Raw genomic sequence first — 14753 nt, 5'->3', positions numbered from 1 at the left:
AGACCAGCTCTTCCCTTGCCAACAAAGGTCATAGAAATCCCTGGGGAAGATCAGAATGAGGTAGATGCTGGGTAACATTGTGAGAGAAAGACAAGTATGGCCCCTGGACTCGCATAGAGAGGTCAAATGGAGGGTGGGGAGTAGCTTCCAAGATGCTAAGCACTGTATCTGAGGTTTCCAGAGTCAATTACAGACAGATAGAAAACAGAAGGTCACGTGTGGATTGGGCACTAAAGCTAGGAGGGGCTAAGACTCTAAGTCATCATAGCTTTGAGGAAAGAGTAGGGGGGAAAGACGAGACGAGCGACTGCTGCTTTGAGAAAACTAATGTAGCTGTTGGGAGTACTCAGGGCACAGAGGTAGCAGCTGGCTAGGATACAAGGTCAGTCCTGTAGCCTCGTGTTGGAGACAGCTGAATTAGTAAGCTGAGTTCACAAGATGGTTTGTGATGACCATATCACACAGGGGACTCAAGGAGAGCCTTAAAGCTTATCTAATTGGATAAAATGCCACCTGGTGCCTTGATGCCAATTCTAATTTACTTGGATTGTGTTCCTGTTAGGTCTTGTGGAAGCCAAGGGTGAAGAGGATGCATCTAAATCCCTTACATTCCTCCCAGTACCAGACTGAAAGGCAGAATTCATCAGAGTCAGGGGGCCGAAATTGATACTAAGCAATTCTCTGCAGGATTTCCAGTTCTGCCCCTTTGAATCTTCCCTTTGGATTTCTGGGGCACTGAGTCACATAGACAGCCTTTGATTTACCAGCCTCAGTAGTGGCACCTGTAAATTGATGGTTATCTTGCTTGGTGGATGTGTGAGAAGCTAGCCCTGATGTGCTTCCCCATAACTCTGATCTCAGTTATTCTGATTGCCAATCATCGACAGTGTCAGCCCCAAACATGTAACTCTGACCCAACAGTCAAGTCCCATGTCCCATCCTTCCCTTCTTCCTCTTGAATCTCCCTGGATCTTATCTTTTGTCCAGAGTCACTCTGCATGTTTATCACCTTTGAATTACCAATCCCCTCCCTTTATAAATAGCAAAGCAAATCCTTAGTTACTATTGCAAACTCTCTTAGAGAATGCTTAAGAGAAAGTTGGATTTTCTGCACGTTCATGTTGCATCTGAAGCCTGAATGGAGCAGAAAAGCACAGTTGCTCCTAATAACCTCACCATGCAGTCTGCACTTTCAGCTCTGAGGCCTTTTGGTTAAACTCACTGAACATTTCTAACACCTGGCTCTTGCTTTTCACATGACTACCTGGAATCTGGATGCTCTTCTCTGGTCCTCAAGCATGTACCACTGGCTGGTCATGGTCACCACTGAAGGGGCTTCTATAACAACATCTTGGTCTTGGAGGGAAGGTTTCCTAGTACTTTAACTAAGACCTTCATTTCCCTTGGAGCATGGTACCTGACCCTACCCCAACAGTGGTTGGCACAGCTGATCATTTCCTGCTTCTGGAAATCCCATCTTATATTGGATCTAGGACACTATGGCCAGCCATGTTTTCTTTCACTTTCTGGATGTTCATGTTTTGTATACAAGTTTGTCTCTACCTACTCGCTGGACTCTACCAAGCTTCAAGTCTCCCTTCCAGGCCTGCTTCTCCTTTTACTTGTTTTCCCTTCCTGGGTAATCTCATGAACTCTCAGGCTACAAGTACCATCTGTGGATATTTACAAATTAATCCTTTTACCTGCAGCTCAGACTTTCCCTCGGAGCTCCAGACTCACACCTCTAACCACCTACATTCGATTTCAAAGTACTCCAAACTCAAGCATAGATTCACTCTAAAGCTTTTCTTTATTGTATTGCTTCTAGAACCCATAAATCCCACTCTCATCTACCACGTCATACAAGCCAAAGCTCTGTGCCCACTCTTGTCATTTTCTCTCCTCTATCCCCCTTGCTCTATCTAGTACCAATTTTCATAATATTTATTTCAGCAACTATTGCTTTTATTACATCTCTGAATCTCCACTGCTGTTTCTTGAGTCTTTGTGACTATCATCTTCCACCTGGATGCCTATAGTAGTCTCCAAGCTCATTTCTCCAAGCCACTTTGGCTCCTCATTGAAGCTGGGATGATATGCTGGGACCTAAATGTGACCACATTGTTACTTCATGAACAGAATTTAAATGTCTCTCTGTGTTTCTTGGGATACAGAACAAAACTCGTAGCCTACAGTGTCATGTAGGCTCCTGCTCCTCTCTCCAGCCTCTTTCTTAGCCTTTTCTCTTTCTTCTTTTTTAACTACATTTCTGCCATACACCACACCCCTTGCCACTCACACAGCCTGACCCAGGATCTTGGCTTTACTACCTCTTTATGCTTCAGTTGTCTAGCTACAGCCCTGCTGGTCATTCCTCCTAGGAGTGACTTACTTTCCTGTTCTGTTCTTCCTGAGTGGTCATGCGCCTCTCTGTCCAAACCCTTAACAAAGCTGAAAGTTTGTCATTACTAACTTCTTGTCTTATTATGTCCTCATTGTTAGAAATGCCAGTGATTGCAAACTCCATGGGGACAAAGACTGTGTCTATTTTGCTCACCATGACATCTCCAGATGCCTACCACTAATGGAAGTTTGAAAATACTTACCTAAGGAATAGGGTGTGAGTCTTGATAGACCAAGTGATGACAGGGATCATATACAGGAAGAGGCTCTCAGGGAATCCCTGCCTTGAGCTACTATCCTCTAGAACATGACCTTGAAACTGGCACTAAGTAAAGTTTAACTACACCAAGGATTCAATGATTTAGAGCCAGCCTTTCCTCTAAATTTGAATATAAAGACTCTTAGTACTGGGGAGCTTCGAATTTTGGGTGTTCTCTTTCCTTTGGGCATAAGACATTATAGCCTAGCTTTTTATTAGAAATCGTGTCTTAAGTCTCATAAACGGGGCAACTTAGGAGCCACTCAGAATTACCCCCACTATGTAATGTCAGACTGCCCTGGCTAAAGGTGTGCTGGTGATTCCAACAAGAACTGGGAAATCACTGGACTGCAGAACACCAGAACCTTCTCAGACAGCCCAGGGGTTAGATGAATTGGTGTTGCCTTTATCTTGTAGAAGAAATGAATAAAATATATCACCGTTAGCTACTTGTAGGAGGATTTTTGCCCCTACTGTAAGCTACCTGTAGAAGGATTTTTGCTACTTGTAGGAGAAGGAGACTTTAGTTTGGCCCCAGCACTTGGACACACAGGTGCAAAATATGCATGACTGCATGAATGAATAAATAGTTCTGACCTGTGCACATCTGTCCTGCACAGTCATCACAGTGACTGTGAGAGGAGTCCTTTGCTAGACACTGGCATTGCAGCAATGAAAAGGACACCACACCTACTCTCAAAGACCTCCCATTCCCACCAAAGACACTCTGCTAAGTGAACCAACTTGCCAAGTTAACTAAAGTTTGAGGAAAGTGCCTGGAGAGAATATACGCGCTACACTCAGGAGCAAAACACAGAGGAGTATCAGGGAGCTGGAGGCCTGCTTTTCAACAGCCGTGAGTGTGAGGAATCAGATTCGAAATGTGAGAAGCAACGTTTCAACTCCATGCTCAGCTGAGTCCTATGGAAACATGACTAAAAGCAAGAGAAAACTCAATTTGGTTCCATGAGGACAAATGTGTGTGGGCAGAGACACTTTCCCTTTAGCCAAACACCAAATAACCACAGACATTTAGCGAGCCCCTATTATGAGTCAGGATCTGTGCTAACATGGGGAGCAAAGATAAATGAGGTATAATTCTACCCCTGAGGAATGTGCAGACCAGTGGAGAAGACAGATGTAAAAACAGGCAACTAATACTATCAGTGCATCATGCTAAGAGATATTGTGAGGTGTGTGCAAAGTGTTATAAAGTGTTATCAGAATTTGGAGGTGAGAGCAAACTCTGCCAGAGGCACAGGAGGCTGCAGAAGGTATATTGGCTGATGAAGGATGAACTGGTGCTGATGTTGCAGAAAAGTAGAGATGAGTTTGGGAAAAGGTGCTTCCGACTTCAAGCTGCCTCACCAAAAAAAAATGTGATTCTAATGGGGAAATAAAGACAGCAGGAGAAAATTGCCCTAGGATGCTGGTAACCCATGGACCACTCTACAGAATGTCTGAAACAGGAAATTGCCCTCATCCTTAGTAAACACAAGAAAAGGCTGGGCTCAGCCTTTCTTTGCTTATTTACTTTTGCTATGGAGAAACAGTTGATTTTTCTTTCTTTCTTTCTTTCTTTCTTTCTTTCTTTCTTTCTTTCTTTCTTTCTTTCTTTGGAGAGAGGGGTTGAGAAACTAGGGATTTTTAGGAGCTGAATTCAAGGTTTCTGATCACTGAGGCCTAAATTTCTACTAATCAAACCCAGGGGGATCTCACTCTTAACATGATCACCCAGGAGATTTCTGGCAAGTCCTTTAGTTTTTTTCCTCAGTGTCTGCCTTTGGAACTGCTTGTGAGGATTGGGCAAGTTAGAGCCCTGAGTCCAGGCTTACAGATACTATAAGTGGACAGTTCCCACTTTCCACTACCAGAGATTGAGTCAACAAGTTAGCACGTAGTATTTCATAATTGCCAAAATTGAAATTCATGTTTTCTGAACCCAAGCCAATTCACTTTAATCCACCATTTTTTCCCTCTACTATTTGCTAAAAGAATAAAACAAGACGATCCCTTGGAACAGAGTGGTTTTTAATTGTGTTATCTTAGCATAAAACTATGATTTTCATTACATGATCTGAAACATGAACCCAAGAAGTAAATGGTGGACTAAGGTTTGAGCTCTCATAACAGAGCAACACAATGAATAAAATCTTATGCTCCCACACAGCAGGTATGGACCTGGGAAATTCTAATTGCATAGCATGTCAGTTTCTTCTCTAAGAGGACATCATAATAATCCCAAACTTTTAAGGGATTAACTTGCAATGAGGATTAAATAGAGCAATATATCTGAAGCTCTCAGCACAGTGCCTGGCACATGGTTAGCTTTAATAAATAGACACTGTTGTCACTGTCACTGTTGCCTGGTCACATGTGAGCCTTTTCAACATCTTCCTCCCTCCATTTTCCCCTCAAGGTGCTTCCACCCAGAATTCTAACACCGTGGAGCCAGAGAAGCAGGTCGACAACACGGTGAAGATGGCTGGCGTGATTGCAGGCCTCCTCATGTTCATCATCATTCTCCTGGGGGTGATGCTGACCATCAAAAGGAGGTGAGTCTCAACACTGCCAAGAAGATCCTGCTGACCCCAGAAGACCCAGCACCACCATGTGGCCAGGCTGATGCTCTATCAGTTACTGTCCAGTAGGGCTTTGCTGATAGAACACTCGACTTCCTTGTGCTAGTGTTTGAGAGACATGTGTTGCCTCTTTGGCAAGGGGCTTTGAGAAGAGCAGCTTCTAAGATGGTCAGGGACTCTTATGGCTCCCTGGTTGTGCTGTGGAGTCTGGTTATGATGAGATAAGTCTTCTTGGACTTAACTACTCTGTGTGGTTGGTGATGCCCTCACGATGGTTGGGGAACTCCAGGAACGCAGATGAACACTGGGAAGTGATACTCTACCTATCTCACCAGCATTTCCCTCTATCCACCAGTGGAGAGCAGCCTCCCATGCTGCCTTCAACACCTGCAAAGGAGTGTGACTCCAGAGACTTCCCTACTTACAGCTTCTTCATACTCCATGTCTCACCCAACTGTCTCAACTCAGTGTTACTGCTTAGAATTATCTTTCCTTGGGATTTTTTTCCTGAGCTCCTATGGGCAACTAATACAGTTTTTCTTATGTTGTATTTATATTTATTTCAAATCACATTGTTAATGAGAGCACAGGTACCAATACTTCCTTTATTCCTAAGATTCAAACTCCCAAACTCATCTTCTGCTTAAGATTCAGTCACAGGATTGAAGACAGGAATTGAGTAGAGGGATTTAAAAAAAAAATGCAAACCATGAGTGTGAGTTAGCATTATGATTAGGGATCATTATATATTCCTCAAAACTGGATCTCCTAAGCATCATCCCTTTAGCCTTTACCTGTAACTCTATTGGCACACTTACTTCCTATATATCTGTCTTCTTTGCTTCACTTTTGTGCTCCCATCATGGCCTCCATCTTCCTACTTTGCAGCCAAAGCTGAGAAGCCGTCATCCATGTTATAGTAACAGCTTTTGGAGTTCCATCTTTCTGCAACAAATGCAGTGATTTACATGTCTCTAATTACACCCTGAAACCAGAGCTCTGGGTTTGGTTAGCTATGGAGTTGAGGACCACACTAATGCGCAGGACCAGGGAAATTCTACCATCTTCAAGTTGCAAGACACTTTTGAAACTTGTTCTCAAGAGGAAAATAAATGCCCCCAAAGACAAATCCAGACTCTACTCAAGGAGTCACAGGAGTACCAATGAAAATAAAAATTGAAAGCCAATGTCCTCATTCCCAGCTGATGATGCAACAATGCCGGTGCTGGCATCTCAGCCATGTAGCCATGAGTACCTCTCTCTCTCTCTCTCTCTCTCTCTCTCTCTCTCTCTCTCTCTCTCTCTCTCTCTCTCTCTCTCTCTCTGTCATTATCAAACTTTGATTCAGCCAGTCTTCTTTCTCACCAGGGTATCTTCTTGTTAGCACTTGGCCTTTTATTAATATAATTTGTCTAAAACCATCATCCCTCTTCTAAAGTAACCAGTGGAATAGCTTAAGAGTTAGGATTCTCAACCAGCTATCAGTTTTCCCACTGAAAAAAATCTAGAGTAGAGGGAAGGTGCTATGTTATCACTGGGGATAAAGAGGCTTCAGAGGGTTCACTTCATTGTTATCTCATCATCATTGATAAAATGTGGCCATGCTGTATGCCCCAGCCACTAATCAATCAGATGCTATTATCCGAGGTGGCGCATACAATTTGAGTTCTTTGCGAGTGGTAAGTATATTGCACATATAAGATCACTGACAGGTTTCTTAGCCTTGCTGGTGTGTTAGAGGCAGAGGTGAAGCTGGGATTGTCCACATGGGAAAAGTGACCAATTTAATGGAATTGAATATCTTTGATAGACCTGAAATTTTCTGACTCTTTGCCACTGATTTGTAAGTCAGATAGGAACTTCCAATTTTGCTCTTTCTAAAGCCTGGCTTAACCCACGTCACCATCGACTGTGAGCTTGTGAAAAAAAAAAAAAAAAAAAAAGCTTCACTTCCTTCTCAGAAGCTATTTCTGAAATGTGTGATTTGTCTGGGAGGGAGGAAAGTGGTTTTCTGTTTCTTGGGTGAGAGCACATATAAAGCGAGTCTTCCGTGTAGATTTAACCTCTTCCGGGTATCTTTATCATCCCACATGTCTAGAAAACTGTCAGACACAACCAACAAGTATCACATGATCACCATTTCACGCCCCTCCCCTGAGCAAATTTCAGACCCTATGGCAATGCACAGCTTGGACTGCAGATCTGTACTTACATATGTTACATATATGAACATTGCTGGTGGATAAGAATATTTCAGAGATAGTTGAAGTAGGGTGGGAGGAAAGAAGAGTAGAGGAGATATAGGGGTAAGGGAAGAGGAAGGAAGAGAGGAAAGGTAGGGTGGGAAAGGGAAATAAAGAAGTTAAGCCTGGGTCTGCTTCTTTCTACTAACCCACAGTGTTTCCCCATGACTAGAGATGCCTCGAGGACAAGGAAGGCCCCAGTGAACTCAGTCCTTCTGTGGGATTCTGCTGACCTCAGCCCAGTGCATCAATATGAGGACATTAGTCAATTTAGACCACTACTAGCCTGCTGCTAGCCAAAATGCTACCTGTAGCACACTGAAAGAGGGACATTTTAAGGAACAGGAACACCTAGAATAACAAGCAACTCACTCCACCTCAGGATCCTTTCAGAGTCCCACTACTATCTCCAGTCTCTAAGTCCGGAATTGAGTCTACCATAGATCTTTCAAGGCTATAGCCACAGCTGTGTTTTCATAAACAGAGTTGTCCCCAGATTCTCCCTTTCAGGGGTTCACCACCATTGATGGGAAGGCTTACTTGTCACTCTCCTCTGTCATCTTGCTAGGAAGTTCCTCAATAACAGAACAAGCCAGATAATGTATTTAAAGTGCAAAGGATAGAAAGGAGGACTTAATGAAGAAATTAATTTACATTTGTATGACTTAAGAAAGGAGAAAGGAAGTGAAATAGGAAGGAAAAAGTCAATAAAACTTGACAAATGTTTTATGATCTTACCTTGGCCTTGTTTTATACTGGAGAGAGTGTTCTTCAGAGATAAAAGTCAAACACTGTTGTCAATGGGAGGCTTAAATAAGTTCTTTTATGGTTTCCAAAAGGCTCAAGTTAAAGTTTCAAATTAATTTTGAATCACTCTTGACTGATCTTCTTTGATTGTGGAGCATTATAACATGCTAATATAATAATAAGCATATATAATCTGGGCATTATGTAAAGAGGACCCTTAGCCCTTCTGACACAATTGATTTCCAATGCGGTTTTGACTATGCTCGCTGGAAACTATCCATCCTTTATTCTATTATTAGTGAATTATTCTCCTTTGCTTCTGGATCTACCAGTTCTACCTAGACTTTCAGACTGTTCCAGAAGGGATGGTCTAAGACACACACCATGCTATTACATAGTAACACATACCACTTCCTTTCTCTTTCTTTCTTCCCCCTGAGCTCCTAATGAGGAGAAGTCCCCATTGCTAACACCTCTATGCAGTCCAGAGTTAATCCTGCCCTTTACTTTCCCCCTTTAGAGTCCTTAGACTGTCTCCTCCCAAGGAGAGCAAGCAAGAGACTGTGAGGTTGCCTAGGTTGTTCCTACCTAATACCATAGAGCACTGGATGTTCTTGATGCAAATTAAGATACAAAGATCAAGTCATTAGCCATTCCCATATAAGAACCTCTACAAATTAGTGTTTGTTGGGTAGTAATATTCCATGCACAGTTTAATGGAGGTCAAAGGCAAGCTGCTTTGGGATTTTCTTCCTGGTACCTGAGCATGGAATCTGTGGTAGTTTCCTTTATGTTGTTGTGATTAAAACAACAAAACAAAACACAGTCTAACCGAAGCAACTTAAGAAAACGAAAGCTTTATCTCAGTCTACAGGTTGAAGTCTATCATTGAGGGTAGTCAAGGCAGAAACTCAAGCAGATTCTTGAAGGCATGCTTACTTACAATAACAACAACAACAACAAAACCCCACAGAAACAAAATTCAAAATCAGCAAACCAAAACAGTAAAAGATAAAACATGCCAAAGCTAAACCAAAACTCACCAAAAGAGAAAAGAAAAACAAAGACATAGAGCTTGTTTTGTGTTGTGTCTAAGTCTTATGGGAACTATTCAGACCTTGTTCCTTATACCTACGTAAGGAATTAGAATGCTTTACACCAACAGGAATGCTCTCCTCACACTGTAGCAAATTTATTCCAAAACTACCATCAATGTGCTAACAGCAATGCTGAGAATGACATTCACACACTGACCTAATTTCTTCATTCTGTTTAAACTGCTGAGTGTTGGGATTGTCATTGTCACCCTTCTAATGATCGTGTCTCATAGAGCTGATGGTGCTTCTATTCTGCTCTTGTTGTTTTTCTTAAAACTGGAAACTGAAGCTCAAAGGGGTTATATGAGTTGGCCAAGGTGTTGGGATATGTTTAGAAATAAATCCAGACTGGCATTCTGGAGTTCAAGATGCTAATTTTCACCAGTCCTGAATGGCCAATAGAAAGCAAGTGAATCACAGAGCAGGAAATAGGCACTTAGCTTCAAACACCACTTTCCCTCTCTTAATTTTGCTATACTCAGGCTTTGGATATATGATTCTCCTGATAACATACTTCTTTGCCTACAAGAGTCTTATCACTGTCAAATGTTGACCTCCCCTCCAAGTTCTTCCAAATATGACTACCAAGTATGATGGCCTAGGAATGTCTTCCCACATTCCAATCCCATTGACAATCCCATTGTCTTCCCAGTGACAGTCCATTGCATGCAGCCCATTCCCAATACTCACAATCATACATCTCAAGTCTTCTTCTATGTATTTACTATATAACCTGGTGCTGAAGAAGGAAGTAGCCCGTGAGAAAATATAAATATAAGCAAAAGAATAAGATAAACTGGACCAGCTAAGAGAGCCTGGGCATGTTATTGAGTAATTGTGTGTTTGTGTGTATGTGTGTGTGTGTGTGTGTGTGTGTGTGTGTGTGTGTGTGTGTTTGCACGTGCGCATGTGTGCTGTATGTCATACAACTGAAACAGAAAGAGTGTTAGAAAATTACCCAAAATCACATGACTATGTGACAATAATGTGTCTCAAACTGAGGACATCTGATATTGAAGTTCATACTCTTTTTCAAACTCTTAAATAATATTATCTACCCTAGATGAACTTGGGATGCAAAATTGTGTGGCATTATTTTGAAAGGGTCATGGAAGTGAGAAACAAACAAACCAACGAATGAAATATGTTATCTTGGACCTACCCTGTGCTGAACAGCTGCTTCTCATACACTCAGCAAAGAGCTCTCCCATCCCCCTTTCTATTTGTGCTTATACCCAATCTGGATGCTTGGAATCCTGTTTCCATTTGTACACACTTAGTCACCTGTTGCTGTGTATCTTAAGCCTCTTTCACATTTCCCTCCTATTTCCCATCCCATGATTATTGTGAAGAAAGTGCCCCACATCTCATCTTGACTCTTGTTTTATCTTTAGAGACCACTGTCCCTTTCCCTCCAACTTATTCATCATACAACTCTTATGATCATTCATCTAGAACAAGTATCTCTCCAGATGACATTTTGGTTTTCCCTTATGACCTTTAGGACAGAGACAATGTTCCTTTTCAATATCATGACATTTTTACTTTACTAGTCACCCACTTATGCCAGAAAACAATTCCATATACCTGAAAATACTCACTCACAAGCCTGGCTTCTCTGTGACTTTATCATTCAAACATGGGAAAAAATGTAACTCAATGGTTTGTGGCATGGGCTCTTAAACTAAGATGGCCAAGATTCTAACACCTGCCACGCTGCTTGAGGTTTATGTAAATCTGGAAAAGTTGCTTCTTTTAGCCTCACTTTCCTTGTCTGAAACATTAGGATAACAACAATGTTACATAGGGCTATTGTAAGGATCAAAGAAGTAGTCCACATGATTTACTTACAATGCTATCTGGTACATAAGTAATACTATATATATATATATATATATATATATATATATATATATATATATAGTTTAAGTGGTAGCTTTTTTTCTTTACATTTAACTTTCATTTTTCATTCCTTGAGAATTTCACACAATGTATTCGATGACATTCACCCCACTGTTCACACATTTGACATACCTTCTCTACCCACACAACTTTATATCCCCTTTAAAAACAAACGCATCAAGATACCCTTGCATATGTGGTCTTCTACTGGAACATGTAAACCCATCAGGGACTATATACCCTTAAAGAAAACAAAACGGATTTTCCTCCCAGCATCCATCAACTTACAACATCTCTTCATCAAGGGCTTAAACTTGGTGCCCACTCCTCTCTCTATGCTGGGATTATATCTGGCTTGAGCTGTCATGGGTCTTGTAGATGCTATATCATCTTCTGTGGATTCATGCATGCAACTGCCCTGCTGTGTCCTCTGTTTTTGTCAAGTCATCTACCTCCTTTGGGTCTTACAATCCCTCTGCCACCTCTCCTGTGATGGTCTTATACTAATATCTGGTACATAAGTGATTGCCTTCTATTAGAATGCTACCTATTATTATTGCCTCCTCTATAATGTTCTTGCCTGGCTTTCATATTAGACCAGGTGGGCTGGATTAGAATCTCATTTGTCTATTTAAAGTACTTGGCAGAGGCAGGAATATTAGTAGACTCTCAGGAATTTTTTTAATTAATAATGAAATGATGTTTGAATAGATAATGAATGTGCTGTTGGATAGATGAGGGGTGAAGTGAGTGGAGTAAATAAATGAATGGGTGGGTCTATGCTCTGAATGGATAGATAGAGGGATGAATTGTTAAGTTGATGGATAGATGGATGGATGGATGGATGGATGGATGGATGGATGGATGGATGGATGGATGGATGGATAAGTTTATGGGCCAGATAGATGAGTAGATGGCCATATATGTGGTTATATAGACAAGTCAGCACTGTTAAAATGATATAAAACAAAGAGAACTCTGAAGCCAGTTTTGTCAGCTAGCTAAAAAGGCAATTCTGCAGTATTTGATTTATTAAATTTGGGGATATTGTGTTTTTCCTTTTCCTTCCTAAGCACAGCTGTCTTTGTGTTCAAGAGTTTTGGTTCAGGCAATCTGTTATCTGCAATATCAGTGTATCCTTGTAAATCAGACCTTCAGTAAATCTTCTTCAAGGTTTAGAGAATGCACACATGTAAACTGTGTTATGGTCACAGAGTAAATGCCTGTGACTTTGCAACTTGATTGAGAAATGATTGCCTGTTATTAGAAGACCACTGATCACTACCATTCTAGAAGTTTCTTTGACAATGGCTCAAAGACAACACTAGTTTTGGTGACCTCCATGATAACTCAGGAAAGGTTCCTGGAACGGGCCATCTATGTTTGAATGGGAAGAGTGAAATATGTTGTTAGGAGGAGGTGGCCCTGAAGAAGTTAACCTTGAATGTTGAGAGCAGAAAATAGAGAGTACAAGAATACTGATCGCAGTCTGCTACCTAAGAGGAAGTGGCTTCAGATTTGGAAGAAACCCAGCCCAATACAGGAGGTTTCCAGCATCTTCACAGATGCAGAGTCTGTGAGGGTGACTTCTTAAATCCTTAGGCTCCTCAATTAAAATTAATAGTAGCATTGTCTGCTTTTGCAAGGAAGATTCAAATAGGTGAGACATGGGGCATTATCAGGGCTGGTCTACTCTTGGTGCCCCATTTTCTTATGCCCTCAAGCAGTGTAAGCTACATGGTGGTTAAGAAGATGAACTTTGGAGAGATGATGTCATCAAATTTGCTTACTGGTTGCGTCATCTTCACCACATTTGCCTCTGTTTCCTCTTCTGTAAAGTGAAGGTGATAGGATCCTTCTCTTCAGAAAGTTGTAAGGAATATGTAAGTTAATCTGTGGTAAGGTCATAGAATAGTGCTGGTACCTAGTAAAATATATATATATATATATGCAGCATTTACATATGTATAAATACACACAAATACATATACATTTACACACATCACATATATATATATATATATATATATATATATATATATATTATATATTATTGATAACTATTTTCACTGTCTCCATTATCTTATCTTGGTGATGAAAGAAAGAGGTAACAAATTTTATATCTGTAGATTTTTCATCTATGCTTAGCCTATTCCAAATATAGATTAGTATTAACTAATATTACTTTAGCATAATTTCTGAAAAAGGCTGTATACTCTGTTTTATATTTTTTGAATATAATCCAAATAGAGAAATCTGATGTGAATGACCACATACCCATGATTACTCTTAGGAGTAAGCATTCACTGCTTCCAGTGTTTGAGTTGAAGAAATTGGAACAAGGGCCTCCATAATTACTTGCTCCAGGCCACTCCGCTGTAAATGGTAGTGCCAGCATGTTGCAGCTTCTTGTATTTCCATGACCCAAAAGTTGTTTGACCTGTCTGTAATCTGTGGCAACAACTTAGTACAAGGATCCGGAAACAGGTTGAGAGGAGGAGTCTGCTTGTCTAAAATGTCACAGTAAGCTAAAATTGCAACATTAGCCTCTTGCTTCTCAAGTTGCTTGACATATGTAGAAGAATTAATCTATTTTATTGTTGTAGCAAAAGGCCTGAGATGGGGTAAGTTATAAAGAAAACAAGCCTATTCCTCATGGTTCTGGTTAAATCCAATGGCAGGCTATCAGCATCTGTTCTTCTGCAAAGGGCCATCTTGCTACAGCATCACATGGTAGGAGAGTACCGTCCTGTAAACAGACTGGCTATGTCTTCATCTTCTTACAAAGCCACTGTAAGTGGCTGTAGTTCTGATATGCCCGACCCTGATGTTTCCATCTCTGTCTCCACCTCTGTCTCCATCACCCCAGCAGGTCTCTGATTGCATCAGCAGGGGTGGGGTGGGGTGGGGGGTGCGGGTGGGGCTCAAGGTACACTACCAGCTTCCAAGGAGACATTCAAGTCATAGCAAGAGATAACCAGATCCTGAGCTGCCTGCTTCTAAAGAATAGCATTTCCTGGCACTGCACCAGCCATTGGTGAAGCAGAAGAATGACCAATGCCAACCATGACTAGTGAATGGGGATTTGATGACTCGCTATGAGTTCATCCTATTTCCATCCATCACAGATCTTGGTCTTTCCATTTCATTCTCAGGGGCCATTATTCATTTGGTCTAGGATTCTGAAAAACTTGGACGGGGGTTGGGGGGAGCAGGGAGCATCACTGGATCTTGCTCTGGTGTGATTCATTTTCCCTACCTCAGCATACTGAGAGAGCATGATTCTTTAATTTTTCTTACCATTAACTTTTCTTCTGGACTTTTAGGGTTATTGGTTGGGGCTTTTTGCTACTTCTGAAAGGTGGAAATCCTGAGCTCTGAACATGTGTGGCTAACACATCTCTGTGGCTATAAAGACTGAATCTTCCCATGACAGGCAAATAGGATAATAATTGCAATTAGTGAAATAATTCAAGAGGGGAGGGAACTCTTCTTGCTTACTCAGGAGGATATTTGGGAA

At 41.3% G+C, this 14753-nt stretch overlaps 1 protein-coding gene across 7 annotated transcripts in view; it reads left to right on the top strand.

Annotated features, from left to right (window-relative positions):
- Ptprt (protein tyrosine phosphatase receptor type T) overlaps positions 1 to 14753 on the top strand; it is a 1084881-nt gene that overhangs the window by 912090 nt on the left and 158038 nt on the right. For all 7 annotated transcript variants that reach the window (XM_021194826.1, XM_021194823.1, XM_021194825.1 and 4 more), the window contains exon 14: positions 5082 to 5217. In XM_021194826.1, the coding sequence (XP_021050485.1) occupies positions 5082 to 5217 (136 nt within the window). The remainder of the gene's footprint in view (positions 1 to 5081; positions 5218 to 14753) is intronic.

This window comes from Mus pahari, chromosome 3 (assembly GCF_900095145.1).
Source record: "Mus pahari chromosome 3, PAHARI_EIJ_v1.1, whole genome shotgun sequence".
NCBI classification, from domain to species: Eukaryota; Metazoa; Chordata; class Mammalia; order Rodentia; family Muridae; genus Mus; species Mus pahari.
The sequence above is the reverse complement of the archived record's forward strand: the minus strand, read 5'-3'. Positions and strand labels throughout refer to the sequence as shown.